General features: G+C 37.5%; 1 protein-coding gene across 3 annotated transcripts in view; it reads left to right on the top strand.

Annotated features, from left to right (window-relative positions):
• Window positions 1–20,871, top strand: part of DDX50 (DExD-box helicase 50) — a 32,102-nt gene extending 11,231 nt beyond the window's left edge. For all 3 annotated transcript variants that reach the window (XM_045783426.2, XM_045783427.2, XM_045783428.1), the window contains 8 exons: window positions 3,286–3,435; window positions 11,592–11,753; window positions 12,235–12,354; window positions 13,116–13,189; window positions 13,414–13,573; window positions 17,020–17,154; window positions 18,309–18,353; window positions 20,371–20,871. In XM_045783426.2, coding sequence (XP_045639382.1) covers window positions 3,286–3,435; window positions 11,592–11,753; window positions 12,235–12,354; window positions 13,116–13,189; window positions 13,414–13,573; window positions 17,020–17,154; window positions 18,309–18,353; window positions 20,371–20,649 — 1,125 coding nt within the window. In that variant the 3' untranslated portion in view covers window positions 20,650–20,871. The remainder of the gene's footprint in view (window positions 1–3,285; window positions 3,436–11,591; window positions 11,754–12,234; window positions 12,355–13,115; window positions 13,190–13,413; window positions 13,574–17,019; window positions 17,155–18,308; window positions 18,354–20,370) is intronic.

Genomic DNA, 20,871 nt, shown 5'->3' with positions numbered 1-20,871 from the left:
CTGGGTGGCTCAGTCAGTTAAGCATCTGCCTTCGGCTCAGGTCATGATCCCAGGATCCTGGGATAGAGTCCCACATCGGGCTCCCTGCTCAGTGGGGAGCCTGCTTCTCCCTCTCCCTCTGCCGCTCCCCCTGCTTGTGCACACACTCTCTTTCTTTGAAATAAATAAATAAAATCTTAAAAAAGAGAATGAATTTGGCAAAAACTAAATTACAAAATGATACATATAGAATTATACCATATATATTTCTAGAAATCATGACCTGAGTCGAAGGACAGACACTTAACTGACTGAGCCACCCAGGGACCCCTAGAATTAGACTTTATTTTCCAAAAAATAGACAAATAATGCTAAATGGATTCTTTAGATATTTATGTAAATGTATAAAGATAGGTTGGAAAGATAAGCATCAAACTACTCGTAATAATTACTTCTGGAAAAGAGGACTTATAGTATCGGGTAGTAAAAGGAAGCTTTCTTTTGTATTTTATAATGGCTGGAAATTCTATAAGAGTAAAATGTATGAGTGAAAAATTTATTAAGGATGTTTTCGAATATATGCGGAAATTGAATATCATAGGGGACCTGATGTACCCATCACCAGGCTTTAATGATGAACTTTTCTAAACCCCCATACCTTCTTCATTCCTACCTTTGAAGCAATCTAGTCATCATTTCATTTTCATGTAGTTGTATATATTTTTTAAAGGATAAGTATTCTTTAAAAAATAAAACAAAAACCACAGTTATGATCACAGCTGGAAACACCCAGTGGTTCTTTACTTTAGTGTCCACATTATCCTAGTTATCTTTTTTTTTTTTTTTTTTTAATAGTTTCAGTCTGGATCCAAGTAAGATCTTTAAATTGCCACTGGTTTGGGGTGCTTGGGTGGCTCAGTCAGTTTAAGCGTCCAACTCTTAATTTCAGCTCAGGTCTTGATCTCAGGGTTGTGACTTCAAGCCCCACCTACTAAAAAAAAATAAGTAAATTGCCATTGGTTTATATTTCTCTTTAATCTTTTATAATCTACAGGTTCCTCTGTCTTTTTTCTTCTAATTTTTTGTTAAAAGGAAGTAATCATTTTTCAAACGATGAATTTCCCAGTCTCAATTTTGCTGATTTGCAGCCCTGTGGTGTCAGTTAACATATTCCTCTACCTTCATTTTCCTGTGAATTGGTGGTTGGATTGTGAGGCTTGATCAGATTTAGAATCTTGTTATTTGTTTTTTGGGTTTTTTTTTTAGAATGGGGAAGAAGCAAGACTTTGTTATAGGTGATACAAATGATTCTTTGTTTTCTTCTTTGTTCTTTTCTGTTTTCCAGGTGCTCTGTAATTAGTATGTATTACATTTTAAAAGCAGTTTTTTGAGATATTTGTTAAAATGCACAGATTTAGAATATACAACATCAGTTTTCCTCCAACATTATTACATTTTATTTATTATTATTTTAAAAATTATTTAAAATCAATTTAGGGGATACCTGGGTGGCTCAGCCTGTTGAGCGGCTGCCTTCGGCTCAGGTCATGATCCCAGGGTCCTGGAATCGAGTCCATATCAGGCTCCTTGCTCAGCGGGGACGGGGAGCCTGCTTCTCCCTCTGCCTGTTGGTCCCCCTGCTTGTGCTCACGCTGTCTCTCTGATTTAAAAAAAAAAATCAATTTAGTTAACATATACTGTATTATTAATTTCAGGGATAGAATTTAAAGATTCATCAGTTGCATATAACACCCAGTGCTCATTACATCAAGAGCTCTTTTTAAAGCCCATCACCCAGTTACCCCATCTCCTCATCCACCTTCCCAACATTATTGTTTTAAATATTTTATTTTTTAAATTTTATTTATTTCTTTATTTTTAAAGATTTTATTTTGTTATTTGTCGGAGAGAGAGAGAGAGCGCTTAAGCAGGGGAAGCAGCAGGCAGAGGGAAAAGCAGGGATCCCGATGCAGGACTCAATCCGAGGACCCTGGGATCATGACCTGTGCCGAATGCGGATGCTTAACTGACTGAGCCACCCAGGTGCCCCAAGTCAAAAGAGTTTTTCAGTGAACACTCATATAGCTCATATAGCCACCAGCTAGATCCTGCCATTAATATTTCACTATATTTGTTTTATCATATATCTATCTATCCTTATATCCATCTTGTTTTTTTATTCCTTTCGTATTGCAGAAATGAGCACAGGTCCTCATAAGCATTTTAGCATGCATATTATTAACTAGAGCTCAATATTTACAAAATTTTCGAGGCAAAATTCACATAATTAAAATAAACTGTATGACATGTACAATTCAGTGTCTGGACATGCATGATGTTGTGCAATCATGGCTTCTTTCTACTTCAAAACACTTAATCACACTAAAAGGAAACCCCATAACAATGAAGCAGTTAGTTCCTCCCCATTCTCCCTTTTTCCTAGCCTCTGGCATCACCAATCTGCTTTCTGTCCCTAGAGACTTACCTATTTTGGATACTTCATATAAATATAATCATACAATATGTGACTTTCTTTGTGTTGGGCTTCTTTTGGTTAGTATATTTTTGAGGTTCATATAATTAGTTTTTAAAAGATAAGATTTACATACAAAAAACCCAGAATTTTAAGTATATTTGTTTAATTTTGACAAATTCGTAATGTGTATCACCCAAACCCCTACCCAAATATAGAAATATTACCATCATCCCAGAAATTTCCCTCATGGCCCTGTTCAGTCAAGTCCCCCATCCAGGGATAGCCACTGTTCTGATTTTTTTTCTTTTTTCTTTTTTTTTTTAAGTGGGCGTGGAGCCTACTTAAAAGTGTGTGGCTTAAACTCACAACCCTGAGATTGAGACCTGAGCTGAGATCAAGAGTCGGCCGCTTAACCGACTGAGCCATCCAGGCCTTTGTTCTAAATTTTTCTACCATAGATTAGTTTTCCCTATTCTAGAACTTGATATAAATAGAATCCTGTGTGTATTCTCTTTCTGTTAGGCCTCATTTACCTAGCATATGTTTTGAGATTAATCCATATTGTTGCATGTATCGGTAGTTGATTCTTTTAGTTTTTTTAGTTCCCTTTAATTATTGAGTAGTATTACATTGCATAAATATACTATAGTTTATTTATCCTTTCACCTATTGATGGCCATTTGTATACTGTTTTTAAGTGGGGTTGGGGAGAATTGTCTCATTGTATGCCAGAAAGGCCAATTCTTGAACAGATAGAAAAAATATATACAAAAGAAGTCTTTTTCACTAATTTTAATGAAACAGATACTTGGTATTTTCTTTCCTCAAAGCATTTGGCTATCCAGTGCCATTGGTCTCAGAGGCCAGCAGTTATTGGAGACGTCCTTCAAGTCTACAGTGGATCTGAAGGGAGGGCTATTATTTTCTGTGAGACCAAAAAGAATGTAACTGAAATGGCCATGAACCCACACATAAAACAGGTAAGAATTTTCTCATGCTTTCTCTAATTGATATTATAGGGATGCTCATTGAACAAAAATACTGTCCTTTGTGAACTAGGTTTGATAATCCTTTTTTTTTTTTTTTCTTTTTAAGAGAAGGGGGGCAGGGCAGAGGGAAGGAGAGAGGAAGAGGGAGAGAGAGAATCCCAAGCAGGCCCCATACCCGGTGTGGAGCCCAGCGGGGCACTTGATCTCACAACCCTGAGATCATGACCTGAGCCGAGGTCAAGAGTCAGACACTTAACCAAGCTACCTAGGCACTCCAAGATTGTTATTTTTAGAATTGTGTCTAATTCAGAAGGAAGTTATAGCTAGCCTGTCATGATCTTTTAAGTCAAGATAGATGTCTAGGCTTTTTAAGACTGCATGTGATTTTGAAAATATAAAGGTTGAAACAAAATGAGTCTCTATGGGTAAGTGAGGGTAATATCTTCAAGTTGTGTTATAAAATGAATCACAAATATTTATTGAATGAATGGATCAGAATACTAAGTCCATATGTCTTTTTTCTTTTAACTTTTTATAGTGGAAAATTTTAAATGTACAGAAGTTGACAGTGTAATGAACCCCTTGCGTATTCATTCTCCAGCTGCAAAAATTACCTGATTTCATCCACATGCCCACTCACTTCCTGCTCCTGAGTTATTTTGATGCAAACCCTAGATAACATGTTATTATATCCATAAATATTTGGGTATGTGTCTCTAAAAGAAAAGAATTTTTTTTAAACTCTTACTGTTACCACATTTAAAAATTAACAATAATTAATATCTTCAGATGTCAATTAGTATTCAGATTGTCAATTGCCTCATGATTGCATTGTTTTTTCTTTTATAGTTTTTCTCTTGACTCTGGATCCAAATAAGATCCATAAATTGTGTGATTTCGTTAAATCTCTTTAATATATGGATTCCTTTCTCATCTGTTTTTTTCTAGTAGCTTTTTTGTTCTTTAATAAGGAATCAAGTTTCTGTAAGCTCGAGTATTGCTTCCTTGAGGAATAATTTAACTTGTTCCACTGTCTTCTGTATTTTCTGAAAATTCAGGTTTGTTTGTTTAATTAGGGCAAAACTATGTCATAGGAGTATATAATGCATATTTCTTTCTCTTTTTGTGATATTAACACCCATTGATAGTAATGCTATCAGTTCTTATGTCAGTGTCCAATCATTTTTGTTGTCTGTGACTTGTTATCTAGTAGATTCCTGAAGAAGGGCTTAGGGAAATAATATTGCCTGTTGATAATAGCATGTTTGTAAGTTTATACCTGAAAATCATTTGGCTGGATATTAAAATTCTTGGTTCATATTTTCTTTCCTTCAGGGTTTTGAATGTATTTTGCCATTGTTTTTGGGGTAAAGCATTCTGTAAAAAGTCTGATTCCAGTCTGATTTTTTTTCCTTACAAGATTTTGCCTTCAGGCAAAAGACTTTTTAAATTTTTCTTTAAAAATCAGGGGCCCCTGGGTGGCTCAGGTTAAGTGTCCAACTCTTGGTTTTGGCTCAGGTTATGATCTTATGGGTTGTGAGATCGAGCCCCACATCAGGCTGTGCACTCAGCGGGGAGTCTGCTTGAAGATTCTCTCCCTCTGCCCTTCCCCACACTCACACAGGTACTCTTTCTCTCTCTCTAAAATAAATAAATCTTTAAATCTGTAGTTTTATTAGAATGTATTTTGTATTGTTCTTGGTCCCTTTTTGTGGGTACACTGTAGCTTCAAATGCAAAATTTTCTTGATTTTCAATTTTTTGGTGTTTGGTTTGTCTGATTGCTTTTTTTTTCTTTAGGGACTCTATGTATGTTGGTTTCTTTTTTTTCCTCTCTTCTTTGTCACTATCTCAAATCCTTTTCATCTCTTTATTTCAGCTTTTCAAGATTTCCTGTTTTTAAGGCATTAACTCTTACGTTTGCTCAGTCTTGTATTCCTTCCCGTAAAGTCTTCATTTGTGAAGACTCTTTATCTTTATTTCTACTTCTTTGTTGAGTCATTTTACCTCATTTTTTTTTCTCATTTTGATTTTTCTTGTTCTTTCATATATCATTTAAAAATTTCTCTTAGCTTATTCAGAAATACAATGCTATACTTTCCATTTGTTTTGTGGGCATGCCTTTCTAGAGTTCCTTTATGATTTGTAGGGATATTCCGCTTAGTCTTTTTTCCCTCTTCTAATTACTTTTTGTGGGATTCAGCTGTGGTCTTTCTTTTATTAAGTTTTTAATCTTAATTCCAGTATAGTTAACATACAGTGTTATATTATTTCCAGGTGTACAGTATAGTGAGTCACCAATTCTGTACATTACTTAGGCCTCATGATGATGAGCATCTTTAATCGCCGTCACCTATTTCACCCCTCCCCCAACTCTCCTCCCCTCTGGTAATCATCTGTTTGTTCTCTGTAGTTAAGAGTCTGTTTCTTGGTTTATCTTTCTCCCTTTTTTGTTCTTTTTTCTTCGTTCATTTGTTTTCTTAAATTCCACATAGGGGTAAAATCGTACGGTATTTGTCCTTCTCTGACTCATTTCACTTAGCGTCATACTCTCTAGCTCCATCCGCGTTGCAAATGGCAAGATTTCATTCTTTTTTTATAGCTGAATAATATTCCATTGTATGTGCATACCATATTTCCTTTATCCATTCATCTGTCAATGGATACTTGGGCTCCTTCCATAGTTTAGCTGTTGTAAATAGTGTTGTAATAAGGGGCGCCTGGGTGGCACAGCGGTTAAGCGTCTGCCTTCGGCTCAGGGCGTGGTCCCAGCGTTCTGGGATCGAGCCCCACATCAGGCTCCTCCGCTATGAGTCTGCTTCTTCCTCTCCCACTCCCCCTGCTTGTGTTCCCTCTCTCGCTGGCTGTCTCTATCTCTGTCGAATAAATAAATAAAATCTTAAAAAAAAAAAAATAGTGTTGTAATAAACACAGGGATGCACGTATCCCTTTGATACAGTGTTTTGTATTTTGAGGGTAAATATCCAGTAGTGCAATTACTGGATCTTAGGGTAGTTTAGGTAGCCTCTATTTTTAACTTTTCAAGGAACCTCCATACTGTTTTCTACAATGGCTCTGCCAGTTTGCATTCCTACCAACAGTACATGAGGGTTCCTTTTTCTCTGCATCCTTGCCAACACCTGCTGTTGCTTGTGTTTTTGATTTTAGATATTCTGACAGTGTAAGGTGATATTTCATTGTAGTTTTGATTTGCATTTCCCTGGTGGTAAGTGATATTAAGCATCTTTTCATGTGTCTGTTGACCATCTCTATAAGTCGTCTTTAGAGGAATGTCTGTTCATGTCTTCTGCCCATTTTTTAATTGGATTATTTGTTTGTTTTTGGTGTTAGGAACTGTGATCCTTACTGTTGCTCATTTTTAGGTGAAATTAATGTTTTTTAAAGATTTTGGGGGCGCCTGGGTGGCTTAGTCGGTTAAGTGACTGCCTTCCCCTCAGGTCAGCCTTCCCCTCAGGTCACTATCCCAGGATCCAGAATTGAGACCCACATCGGGCTCCCTGCTCAGCAGGGGGCCTGCTTCTCCCTCTCCGTCTGCCACTCCCCCTGCTTGTGCTCTCCTGTCTCTCTTTGTCAAATAAATAAATAAAATCTTTAAGAAAAAAAAGATTTTGTTTTTAGGTAATCTCTACGCCCAACGTGGGGCTCAAACTCACACTATGATCGAGAGTCACATGTTCTATTGACTGAGCCAGCCAGGCACCCCTTGGGGGAAATTAATCTTTATGAACTTTAAATGGGGAGGCATGAGTCAGAATAGTTTTCAAGCTTCACAGCTCTAGAGCTGTTTCTTCTGTTATTGTTTGGTGTGTAAATTATATCTCAATAAAGCTGTTAAAAGGGAAAAAGGATCTTCCACTTTTGAGCTCTGGCTGTCTTTTCCCTCATTTTTGTCTGGATCTTCTCTTCCTTTGCTTCTGTGATTCCCTGGCCTCCTCAGTTTGGATCCTAGGTCCAACCCTTTCTCCTTACTGTGGGCCTTTGTCCTGGCAAAGGAGCATTGACTTGTAAATTTTGAAAGTTCATAAAGGGTCCAGGCTGCTCCAGCCTCTTTCACACCTTACCTCTGGATCCTCACAATCGCCCTTCAGTGTACAAAAACTCTCCTGGATTCAGCTGCTATCTTCAAATTGGTCCGTTATGCTTTCTGGGGAGTATCTGGTCTTAGGACCAGCACATCTCCCCCCACCCTATGTATACAGGTCTTGTCCCTACCTGCTCATGTTTGGAAATCATGAAAATACTTGTCTCTTACCTTTGTCATAGATGTCTTTGGATTTTTAGGTTTGTTATCCTAATTGCTCTATTTTTATATGGGAACTGGAGATTCAAAGACTATGCTGTCAACATCTTCCCCAGTATCATTTTAACTAACTGTATAGTTTCAGCTTTATATACAGTATACATGGACGATGGTTGCTAAGTAGTGAAAGTGATTGAGGGTAGTTGATTTACCTTTCCTGTTATTGCTTTAGAACACTCGGCAAAAGTGTTGCAGAAGCTATTGTTTTATCTCATAGGGAGGAGTTGCCTTGCTACAGAGGCAGGGTGAGGATTCCCCTCTTACTGGATGCTAACCAGCTTCTATGGTTGAGAGCAATTCAGTTTCTCCTCTGCTGGTTTACTCTTTAGGTAAAAAGTAGTAGTAGCATATCATTATAGGCGATATGGGATTTTAGGGCCTAATGGGGGAACTTTAGTGGTTAGTTCCTTTTTTTTATTTTTAAATTTTAATTTTTTTTCTTAAGGTCAGGTTTTACCAGAACAATGCTTTATTAATTCTAAACAGTCACACAGATACATACACACACCCATGCATGCATGCACACAAACTTTTGGAAAATAATTTACTCATAAGCTGGAGACCTGGAAACCATCACTGGTATTATAAATGTATTACGTCCCTTCTTAGGACTAATTATCAAATAAAAAATCAGTGTTAAATCAAATTTTTTAAAAGTGAATTTGAGGGGTCAGGGGGATGGGGTAATTGGGTGATGGACATTGGGGAGGGCACGTGATGTAATGAGCACTGGGTGTTGTATAAGACTGATGAATCACTGACCTCTACCTCTGAAACTAATAATACATTATTTGTTAATTAATTGAATTTAAATTAAAAAATTTTTTAAAGTGAATTTGAAAACTTCACAATGAAAAACTGTCCAATATTTTAAAGTATGTTTGTTTGTGACTTAAAAAAAAACAGTAAGGCAGTAATGTTTCCTTTCTGGAACATTTCTCTTAACTTGGGTTGTAACCTTTCTCAGTTTTGTTGGGGTCTTTTTGTATTCTTGTTCATCCTTTAAATATTGGCATTTCTCACGGATCTAATGTCTGTACTTGTTTCTTCTCACTTGATATATTCTTCCTGAGCCTAGTGATTAATATCACAGACTTTGGAGTCAGATTAGGGTTTAAATCCCACTTGTATTACTTACTGGCTGTGTAACCTCGAATAAGTCAGTTCATGTTTTTTTGCCCACGTTTCCTTTTAAAAAGTGATATTAATGGGGCACCTGGGTGGCTCAGTCAGTTAAGCGTCTGACTCTTGATTTCAACTCAGGTCATGATCTCGGTGGTAGGATCAAGCCCCATGTCAGGCTCCACAGAATCCCTGTTTGGGATTCTCGTGCTCTCTCTCTGTCCCTCCCCACTCTGCTCACATGCTCTCTAAATAAATAAATAAATAAGATTAAAAGTGATATTAAAAATAAATTTTTTCTACTTTTAAGGTTTATGTGAAATCATTTATTTAAAGCATTTAGCACAATCCTTTTCTTAAAGCAAGCAGACAAGTAAGTATAGAAATAAAGAAATATAGGGGCGCCTGGGTGGCGCAGTCGTTAAGCGTCTGCCTTTGGCTCAGGGCGTGATCCCGGCGTTCTGGGATCGAGCCCCACATCAGGCTCCTCTGCTAGGAGCCTGCTTCTTCCTCTCCCACCCCCCCTGCTTGTGTTCCCTGTCTCGCTGGCTGTCTCTCTCTCCGTCAGATAAATAAATAAAATCTTTAAAAAAAAAAAAAGAAAGAAATATAGGTATACAGATGTGTATAACTAATCACTCCTATGGCTCCTATACATATGCTGATAATGTCTAAATCTTTTTCCAGGTTAGCTCTGTCTCCAGAATCTAGACCTGTGTTTATCCTTTTGGCCACAGACACCCCAACCCGTTATTAGGGTCCCTAAAATTGAATTTATTCTTTTCTATTTTCCTGTGCCCACTCTGTCTCCAACATTCCCTATTGTTAAATGGTACATCTACCCATAAACTAAGCCAGAAATCTACACATCACTCTTGACTTTTCTTCCTTACCATTTGCTATTCAGTTTACTACAAACTATTTTTGGATTCTGCCTCCCATGGTTTAAAATGGTCCATTTCTTTCCTTTTTTTTTTTTTAAAGATGTATTTTAGAGAGAGCAAGCCTGAGTACGAATGGGGTGAGGGGCAGAGGGAGAGACTCCTCATGCAGGCTCCCCGTGACCCATGAGATCATGACCTGAGCCAAAACTAAGAGTCAGACACCTAACTGACTGAGCCACCCAGGCACCCTTAAAATTCGTTTGTAATAGAAAAATTATTTTCAGTACAAATAGAAGATAATATATAAATTGTATAAAAATAGGTTCAACTTCACTAAATATTACAGAAATGTAAATTAAAACAACATTGGGAAATCATTTTTGCCTATTAGATTTACAGAGATTATAATGATTCATAATACACAGGGTTGGTAGGGTATGATAAAATAAAGACTCACAAATGTTGAAGAATAAATGGGTACAACCTTTTTTTTTTTAAGTTTATGTATGTATTTATTTAAGTAATCTCTATACTCAATGTGGGGCTCGAACTCATGACCCCAAGATTGAGTTGCTTCCTCTTCCCACTGAGCCAGCCAGGTGCCACCCACCCCCAGAACCTCTTTTTGCAACAATTTTGCAATAGCTATTAAAATGTTAAATGTTCATAATTTTTGACCTAGAAATTCACCTTCTAGATATGCGTCCTACTGAAATACACATATACCGAGGGGTCCAGAGATAAAAGTACAACGTTCTTCATTGTAGTATTGTTTCTAAAGGTGAAAACTTGGATGTGACCCAGATGGTCATCAATAGGATATTGTTAAAATAAATGGTACTACGTCATATGATGAAATCATATACAGTTTTAAAAAACGAAGTAGAGTTATATCTATAAATGTGGAAAATGGCTAAGATAATTTGTAAAACAGGTTTCAAAACAGTGATTATGTAGTATAATCTCATTTTATAGGTAAATACATAAAATTATAGTGTATGCTGTTACATGTGGGTTGTGTGTATGTGTGGGTTTTTTTTTTTTAAGATTTATTTATTTATTTATTTATTTATTTGAAAGAGAGAAAAATAGAGAGCATGAGCAGGGGAAGGGGCAGAGGGAGGGAGAGAAGCAGACTCCCCGCTGAGCAGGGAGCCCGACGTGGGGCTCAATCCCAGGACCCTGAGATCATGACCTGAGCCAAGGCTTAACCCACTGAGCCACTCTGGTGCTCCTGTATGTGTGTTTTTAAAAAAAGTATCTGGAGGAATATTCACCAAACTGTTAGTGAATTATTAGGAGGCTGGTATTAAGAGAAGCTTTTATATTTTGTGTTAATTTTTTTTTTTTTAAGATTTTATTTATTTGAGAGAGAGAGCACACGCGTGCACAAGCAGGGGGAGCAGCAGAGGGAGACAGAGAAGCAGAGTCCCTGCTGAGCAGGGAGCCTGACATGGGGCTTGATCCCAGGACCCTGAGATCATGACCTGAGCCGAAGGCAGATCCTTAACCGACTGAGCCACCCAGGCGCTCCTTTGTTAAATATTTTCTGTATTGTTTGGTCTTTTTGAACAATAAGCATGCATTACTATAATTATCAGAAAATAAGAACATTGGGGCACTTGGCTGGCTCAGTCAGTGGAGCATCTGACTCTTGATCTTGAGGTCATGAGTTTGAGCTCCACGTTGGGTGTAGAGATTACTTAAAAAGAAGAAGAAGATTAAAAAACAACGAAGAAAAGAGCACAGACTACATGCTGTTAGGGTGCTATCGACTGCACGTGTGAGTTGTACACTTAATTTTTCCCTTTCTTCAAATAGAATGCCCAGTGTTTACATGGCGACATTGCACAATCACAAAGAGAAATTACACTGAAAGGCTTCAGAGAAGGTAGTTTTAAAGTTTTGGTGGCAACCAATGTGGCTGCCCGTGGTTTGGACATTCCTGAGGTTGACCTGGTGATTCAAAGTTCTCCTCCCCAGGTAAGAAATGAGATTTTATTTAGGGAATATAAGAACAGCTGTGTAAATTGCCATTTTATGTATAAGATATTGCTTGGGATGTGAAAAATACAGTATCTGTTCTTGCTGTTAGCCTTTTTTTTTTTTTTAACGCAGTGTTAAATTGGTCAGAATCTGATTTCTTAGCAAATGATTAACTTCTTTATTTGGATTTGAAGCATGGAATCATGCAAAGGGATTATAAAAAGTTGTCATAAGAAGAGCCCTAGGATGAGGTGGATAAAAAGATTTTAAATCCTACTCCTTTTATCCAGAAATTCAGCATAAAAGTTCTTTGGGATGTTGAAAGAGCAACAGGATTGAAATAAAAATGTTATTGGTAGTAGTAGTTTGGTGTTTTTAGCATTATTATTTGATTTTGGAATGACTGTGTAACTTGCCAGTTTTTTGGGGTTTTTTTGACCAGATTTTTTAAAAAAAGCATTGCCTTTTTTATTTTCAGGATGTTGAGTCCTATATTCATCGTTCTGGACGCACAGGTAGAGCTGGCCGGACAGGGATTTGCATATGTTTTTATCAACCCAGAGAAAGAGGTCAACTAAGATATGTGGAACAAAAAGCAGTAAGTAGAGTTAAATTATTTCAGGCTTATTATCTAAATGGTGCCTTAGAAAAGAGCTCTTTTTATATTTGTTCTCACAAATAGATGCTTATAACTTTTCTCAGTTTAAGCTACATTTGGATGTGAAGCATGTCGAGAGCTAAATTTATATGAGCTGCAAGACTTTGTTTTGATACAGCTTTTATTGTGAAGACAGAAGAGCTGACTTTCTCATTTTTCCCTTGAGTTTCTCCCTTGATTCTAAAATCAGAGGTGCATTGTGATTTCAATATCTCATAGTCCAGCATTGTAAAGGGGTGACTGTGCCACAGTCTTGGTGTATTTGCTAAGATTATATTGAGTAATGGGATGGCCAGTTTCTGTAAGAAATTGTATACATTTTTTGTGGCCTGTATTTTTTTGTGTGGTATTTTACATTTTTCCTATTTTCGTGATGTGTGTTTTTAAACACTATTTCATCTACTTTGTAAAATGAGAGGGTAATAAAAAAAAGTTGATAGAGGTGATCAGCATCTTTTTTCCTTTTTTGGAATCAGCTTTATTTTGCAAGTGAAACTTCATGACTGTAACTAAGGGCAATTAAATTTTCTTTTCTCTTCCTAGAATTTGTAATTGATGATTTATTAGAAAAAGCAGGTCTTTTGATCTACTGGGGCTTGGAACTCTTAAGTCCAAGAAATGGAAATTCAACAAACTATATGAATTTAGGAATTAAGTGTAAAGCCTTCCATTTTTCTTTAATGTAATTCTTTCATTTTCAGGGAATTACTTTTAAACGTGTAGGTGTTCCTTCTACAATGGATTTAGTTAAGTCTAAAAGCATGGATGCCATCAGGTATGCTTTCTGACCTTGCTGAATAAGTTTTTCTTTTGTATTAGGCTATTCATCTTTAAGCTCTCCTAGTTCAAATATCAGAAAACTTAATCACCAATTTTACCAGCAGACTTTTAGTTATGTTAAAATACGAAAACGTTGCTCTTTCTTTTCCCATTCATTCTCTTACCTTTGATTTTTTACCTTTGTCTTGACCAAGAAAATTTACTATTTTTAAACCATAGGTCTCTGGCTTCCGTTTCTTATGCTGCTGTTGATTTTTTCCGACCATCAGCTCAAAGATTGATAGAAGAGAAAGGGGCGGTGGATGCATTGGCTGCAGCATTAGCCCACATCTCTGGTGCATCAAGTTTTGAACCGCGATCTTTGATCACCTCTGATAAGGTAGAAATCTGTGAGAAAACCATGTATGGTTGAGAAAAGATAAAAATTGAACTGTAGATAATCCATCTATCTGGAGAGTAAAACAGGAGACTTTGCACAGTACTGTTAACTGAAACTTACACAGCAGACCCTGTTCTTTATTTTATCAGTTGCCATGGAACCATGCAAATCAAAGCATAGATTCTGTGCATGTAACACAGTGCCATGCAAAGTAAGGATTGCCTGTGTATGTGAAGGGGCTATGTGTGTGAGGGTGGGGTGTGTGTGTGTAGTGTGACGCCATCTGACCTACCGCCCTGCTGGGACAGTATCAGATGTCAAAACAAACCACTCCAGACCCATTGGTTGCAAGTAGTTCAAAGATTTATCAGTCATCAGGGTATAAGTGAGCAGAGTCCGTGGATGACAGGACCTCTCAGAAGAAAGCTCTCCGATGCCTGGGTGGGGACAGAGAGATTGAGAGAAAGAGGGAGAGTTGGGGGAAGAGAAGAACAAGAAGGTCAGGGCAGGTAAACTTGCATGTGACGATTTGGTATCGTATAAATGAGTACATCTGGGGTGTCTCATGTTTTCCATCTGGCAAGTGTTAATGGTTTAGTCAAATGTCAGTTTACTGGGGATGACTTCACGTGTCCCAACTCTCCCCCCCCGCCCCCCCCCCCCGTCTATCTTTTTTCTTTTTCTTTTTTTTTTTTTTGAGAGAAAGAGAGCTCCAGCATTGGGGGAGAGGGAGAGGGAGAATCCCAAGCAGGCTCCACACCCAGAGCAGAGCCTGATGCAGGGCTCCATCCCACGACCCTGAGACCAGGGCCTGAGCTGAAACCTAGAGTCAGGTGCCTTAACCGACTAAGCCACCCAGATGCCTCCCCCCTCTACAGTGTAGCTTTATTTTTCATTTATTTTATTTTAATTTTTTTAAAGATTTTATTTATGTGAGAGAGAGAGCATGAACTGGGGAAGAGGGAAAGGAGAAGCAGACTCCTCACTGAGCAGGGAGCCCAATGTGGGGCTCAGTCCCAGGACCCTGACATTATGACCTGAGCCGAAGGCAGATGCTTAACAGACTGGGCCACCCAGGCTCCCCTCACACTGTGTATCTTTAGAAAACATCTGGATCCTCAGGGTTGTGAGATTGAGCCCCATGTTGAACTATGCACTCAGCATGGAGTCTGCCTCTCTCCTTCTGCTGCTGCCCCCATGCATGCACTTGTGCGTGTGCTCTTTCTCTCTCTCTAGAATAAATAAAATCCAAAAAACAGAAAAAGCATCAGGATCCAATTCAAGTTCGTATGTTACATTTGGTGTTATGTTTCTCTAAATCTGGAACTGTTTTCCCATCATTTTTATTAATTTTATTAATTTTTTGAAGAGTGTAGATTAGTTGTCTAGATCAGAGTCTAGAATCTTACCTGCATTTTTCTGGTTTTATTTTCTTCATACATCATTTAACTTTTGCCTTTATTCAGCCTTTGCTGTAAACTGGAAGTAAAGTCAAAGCTTGATTTTATATTCAGGTTAAACAGTTTTGGCTAAAGTACCCTATGGGTGATATTATATATTTCATACTATATCACATCAGGAGGCATATAATGTCGGATTATTCTAGTACTAATAATGCTTAGTCTGATCACGTGTTTACAATGGAAACTGCCTTATGTTCCCATTGTAAAGGTATTTTTTACTCTCTAATTAGTAATTTGTGGGGTAATGCTTTAGCGGTGAGCAAATACCCTTTCCCTAATAACCTACCAAATGCTTCTTTTTTTTTTTTTTTTTAAGATTTTATTTATTTATTTGAAAGAGAGTGAGCAAGAGAGAAAGCACAGCCAGGGGGAGAGGCAGAGGGAGAAGCAGACACCCCACTGATCAGGGAGCCGGACGCTGGGCTCAGTCCCAGGACCCTGAGAACCATGACCTGAGCTGAGGCTAGACGCTTAGCTGACTGAGCCACCCAGGTGCCCACCAAATACTTCTTGAGAAAATACTTAAGCCATACCCTTTAGGAACATATTAAGTTAGCCTTTAGAGCTAAGAAGTACCTAAGAGATCATTTATTCCCAGCCCTTATCTAATAAAGGAATCCCTCTTTGACAAATGGGTCATCTAACTTCTTAAGTATATTAGAAACTGTATTAGTGGGTTTGAAATTTCTTTTATAGTTAAACCAAAATCCAAGTCTTTACCACAAATGTCCTACAGGGTGTTCCCCTTAGTACTTCTTTGACATCTCATCACTCTGTCCTTGCTTGTCTCAGCTACCCTGACTGACTTGTTACTCGAACATAAACCTACTCTGCACAGGGCCTTTGCACTCGCAGTGCTTCAGATGTTCATTCTTTTTACCACATGGCTTCCTCCTCCCCTTTATTTACGTCTCTCTTCAAATATCACCATATAGTCTTTCCCGATCACTATCTAAAATAGCTTCCCTTTTCCTTAGTCTCTATTCCCTTGCCTTGCTTTATTTTTCCTTAAGATGCTTATTACTATCTGGCATTTTACATATTTGCTTATTTGTTTACTGTCTACTCCACCTTGTCCCCACCCCCAACACTAGAATGTAACCTGCGTGAGAGAAAGGACTATTTATTGCTGAATCTGTAGCACTTACTATAGTCTCTGGCACATGCATAGAAGACACTCAGTAGATAGTTGTTAGATGAGGGGCTCCTGGCTGGCTCAGTCAGTAAAGCATGTGACTGACTCTTAATCTTGGGTTGTGAATTCAAGCCCCATGTTGGGTGGTAGAGCTAACTTAAACAAAATTATTAGATGAATCCCTTCCTGTATCTTCTTCATGTTGATCTTTTTGCTGTCCAGTGAAGTTTTACAGGAAAAGTAATTTTTGAATATGTAGCAGTCCTTCAAAAGTGTGAAGAGATTTATGTCTTCTTGTTTTTCCACTTCAGGCTAACTTTGACTCTTTCAGCATGTCCTTAATTCTTCACTACTTTATCTTTTCTCTGATGCTCTAGTTTAATTATCTGTTCAAGCATGACGGTTAGAATTAAATATGTAGTCTTTACAGAAATACAAAGAAAAATGATTCAGTGATCTGTAAACATTAGTCTTCTATTAATATAGTTTTAAAGAAGTTATTTTGGGGATGCCTGGGTGACTTAGTTGGTTAAAGTGTCTGCCTTCGGCTCAGGTCATGATCCTGGGGTCCTGGGATCAAGCCCCACATTGGGCTCCTTGCTCAGTGGGGACCCTGCTTCTCCCTCTGCCTACTGCTCCCCCTGCTTGTGCTCTCTCACACACTCTCTCTCTCTCTGACAAATAAATAAATAAAATCTTCATTTAAAAAAAAGTTACTATTTTAGCGTTCATGTTACACTGATGACTTGTGAGAAATATACAGTGAAGTCATGGCTGCAGAGTTAGAACTTCATTGTCCTGCTGCTGCTACTGTTTTTCCAGAGATAATGTGACTTTTATTTCTTAAGGGGTTTGTCACCATGACTCTGGAAAGCCCAGAAGAAATACAGGATATCAGCTGTGCATGGAAAGAACTTAACAGAAAACTGAGTAGTAATGCTGTGTCCCAAATTACCAGAATGTGCCTCCTAAAAGGAAATATGGTAGGTTTTTCTAGCCAAGTAAAAGGCTTTTCAATCAACTACTGTAAATGTCTCTAAAGACTAGCAGATTTTGTTCTTTCTTTCTTTTTTTGAAATCTAATGGGATGAATAATACAGATTTCTCTGCGTGATAGTTTGTTTCCAGTTGTAAATTTGGGGAGTTATAGAAATAACCTGTTCCTCTAGAAAGCTGTAAATCATCCTGTGTAGTTCGTGTAATAAGCATGTTATCTAAGTTTCTGCTCTTGAATATATATTTTGTGTGGTTGTGTGTGGTGTATTATTTTATGACTAAGTAACTTTTGATTTCAATGGCTAAACAGCTTTATTATTTAGAGAATACTCAATATTGGCTTCTAAATGTCTTGTTATTGGTTGTTAATGAGGGTAATTAAGTAAATTAGTCTTGAATACATTTTTGAAATAGCAAAGTTAAAACCATCTCTAATCTTAGTGACTGTTTCTTTAATGGTTTGAAAAAAGACGTTATATTTATTCATCTAACTTTACTACATAGGTTTGTTCTAGCCTAGAATTTGTTATCTTCATTGTTTATTAGAAAAAATCCTTTCTCTCAAAGCTTACTATTACCATCAAAAAACTTTTGTGGCAAATATGAGACAAATATATGCATTCAGAAAAAATGTGGAGGGGAGGGAAAAACATAACAAGATCCTTAGGCCAAACTAATTGCCGTACTTGAGAATTAAATTAACTTTTAATTTATTGGCAACCAGGACCAAAGAAGAAACATCTTGGGTTATATCATTCTTATTATTTGACAAACACTGCAGCTCTTCAGGATAGAAACTTTTCGGCACTAAATTTTTCAAGGAATTTATACATTAAACATTACAGTGTCTACAAGAACTGTTCTAGAGAATACTCTAGATTCTTAGTGGTAGTAGTAGATTCCTGTTAGATATTGTGTTTACTTTTCGGGTTTAGAAAATAAAATAAGCAGCCACTCTATGTCATGCATTAGTATATGTTAGCTGTTTTAATCTTATGAACATTCATGGGGCACATCCTATCTTTTTTTTTTTTTTTTTTTTTTTTTTTTACCTACTATAAAATTACCAGCAAGTTTTGGTGTATTGGTAAAAAATCAACTTATATGCATTTGAATAAAAATGTTTTCATTTTGCTTTTAGGGTGTTTGCTTTGATGTTCCCACAACTGAGTCAGAAAGGTTACAGGTATTTTTTAAATTTTATCTGTTAAATAATTGAGTATGTTTCTCTAAAAAATAGGAATTTTTAAAAAGTGACAGTATCAATGTGATGCATAAATCAATTCACATTCCTTAATGTAATATGTCTATGTCATAATTTAAAACATGTTTATTATAAATAATTTCAAATATAAAAAATAGAATTGCATAATGAATATTCATGTACCCATCACCCAGCTTCAACAATGATCAGCTCATGGCCAGTTTGTTTCATGGTTTCATGTCACTTCCACCCATTTTCCCACTCTCCTTCTCCTGCATGTATTCTTTTTTTTTTTTTTTCAAACTCAGCTTCCTCTCTTTTTCTTCCATATTATACTAGGAGAAAGTGGCAACAGTTGCTTATTTAATGCTTAAATAACCTTTAAAATTCCAGTATAGTTAACATACAGTGTTACATTAGTTTCAGGTGTACAACACAGTGATTCAACACTTCCGTATTATACCCAGTGTGCTTAAATAAATTTTTATAATTTTTTGTTTTACACAAAGTAGGATTAAGACAAAGAAAACAAATATCATATGACTTCACTCATACATGGAATTTAAGAAACAAAACAAATGAACAAAGAAAAAAAGACAGAATAGATTTTTAAATACAGAGGCAAACTAGTAGTTGCCAGAGGGAGGTGGGTGGTAGGTTGGGTGAAATAGATGAAGGGGTTTAAGAGTTGTATGCATTCTTTTGAAACAAATTGTAGGTATTCTATCATTTCAACAATAAATATTTCCATATGCCTAACTATTAGGGACACTTTTTTTTTTTTTAAGATTTATTTATGTATTAGAGAGAGCGTGCGAGCAGGGGGAGGGGCAGAGGACGAGGGAGAGAGAATCCTCAAGCAGACTCCCGTCGAGTGCGGAGCCCAGCTTGGGGCTCGATCTCACGACTCTGAGACCATGACCTGAGCCGAAATCAAGAGTTGGTAGCTTAACCAACTGAGCCACCCAGGCGCCCCTCAACAGGGTATTTTAATATTCACTTTCCTTGGCAACTCATGATCACAATGAATAATAGTTAATGTAGCAGGATATAACATAGTGATGCTGTTATGAACTGCTGATTTGCATAATCTTGAGCTGTTTACTCCAACACCAAATTATTTCCAGTGGCTACGTATTTTCGTCTTCAGCTGTGTTGACAGATTTTTAGTCTCCATCATTAGCTCTCACTTCTTGCTTCTGTCAATATACCCACTGAAAGCAGTGCACTGCTTATTAATGGCCTACTTGTTTCATGCCAAGAAATCAGTGCTGTCTTTTATTTTTTTAATTTTAATTTTTTAAAAATTATTTGAGAGAGAGCGTGTGAGAGTGAGGGGGAAGAGCAAAGGAAGAGAGTGAGAGAATTTCTTTTTTTTTTTTTTTTAAGATTTTATTTATTTATTTGACAGAGATAGAGACAGCCAGCGAGAGAGGGAACACAAGCAGGGGGAGTGGGAGAGGAAGAAGCAGGCTCATAGAGGAGGAGCCTGACGTGGGGCTCGATCCCATAACGCCGGGATCATGCCCTGAGCCGAAGGCAGAAGCTTAACCGCTGTGCCACCCAGGCGCCCCTAGAGAGAATTTCAAGCAGACTTCCCACGGAGCGCGGAGCCTGATGCAGGGCTTCATCTCATAATTCTGAGATGACGACATGAGCTGAAATCAAGAGTCAGTTGCTCAACCAACTGAGCCACCCAGGCACCCCAGTGTGCTCTGTATAAACTGAGTGTGCTCTGTATAAACTGAGTATGAAATTATGAGCTTCAAAATGAGCCTGAGAGTTTCTCCTAAGACTAAAATTTAGGAACTTTAGTTAATGAGCTTTGAATATGTTTTTGTTTTCTGGTTTTCAGTTTTGTTTCAATACTTTGAATTTAAATGGATAGATGGCCTTTAGCTAATAGAGGATGGGTGTTAAAAAAGAATCTCCTGTACTCATATGCTTGCTTATGGTTTCCGTTTTGCATTTATATTAATCGTCTAAATTCCCCCAACAGGCAGAGTGGCATGATTCAGACTGGATACTTTCATTGCCAGCCAAGTTACCTGAAATTGAAGAATATTATGATGGAAACACATCTTCTAACTCCAGGCAGAGGAGTGGCTGGTCAAGTGGCCGGTCCGGCCGGTTGGGCCGGTCAGGTGGTCGATCTGGTGGCCGGTCAGGTAGACAGAGTCGACAGGGAAGTCGGTCAGGCAGTCGACAGGATGGTAGAAGACGAAGTGGGAATAGAAATCGATCAAGAAGCGGGGGCCACAAACGGAGTTTTGACTGAGTATTTGATAGTTAATCTACCAGTGTGAGCTTGCCTATTTCTGCGTAATCATGTACATTATCCACCAAAAATTAGGTCATCATAGTTGAGGTATGTGTCTGCTCTTTGCAAAGAAGTTGGTCATATTTTTTTAAAAAGTATTTCACAAGAATGGTTGTAAACAAATCTACTTATCCAGTTATACCTTTGAATAAAAAAAACTCCTTTTATTGTCTCTTTTCA

The sequence above is a fragment of the Ursus americanus genome, chromosome 6 (genome assembly GCF_024610735.1).
Source record: "Ursus americanus isolate L20-20 chromosome 6, mUrsAme1.1.p, whole genome shotgun sequence".
NCBI classification, from domain to species: domain Eukaryota; kingdom Metazoa; phylum Chordata; class Mammalia; order Carnivora; family Ursidae; genus Ursus; species Ursus americanus.
This window is presented reverse-complemented; position numbering and strand designations above follow the sequence as displayed.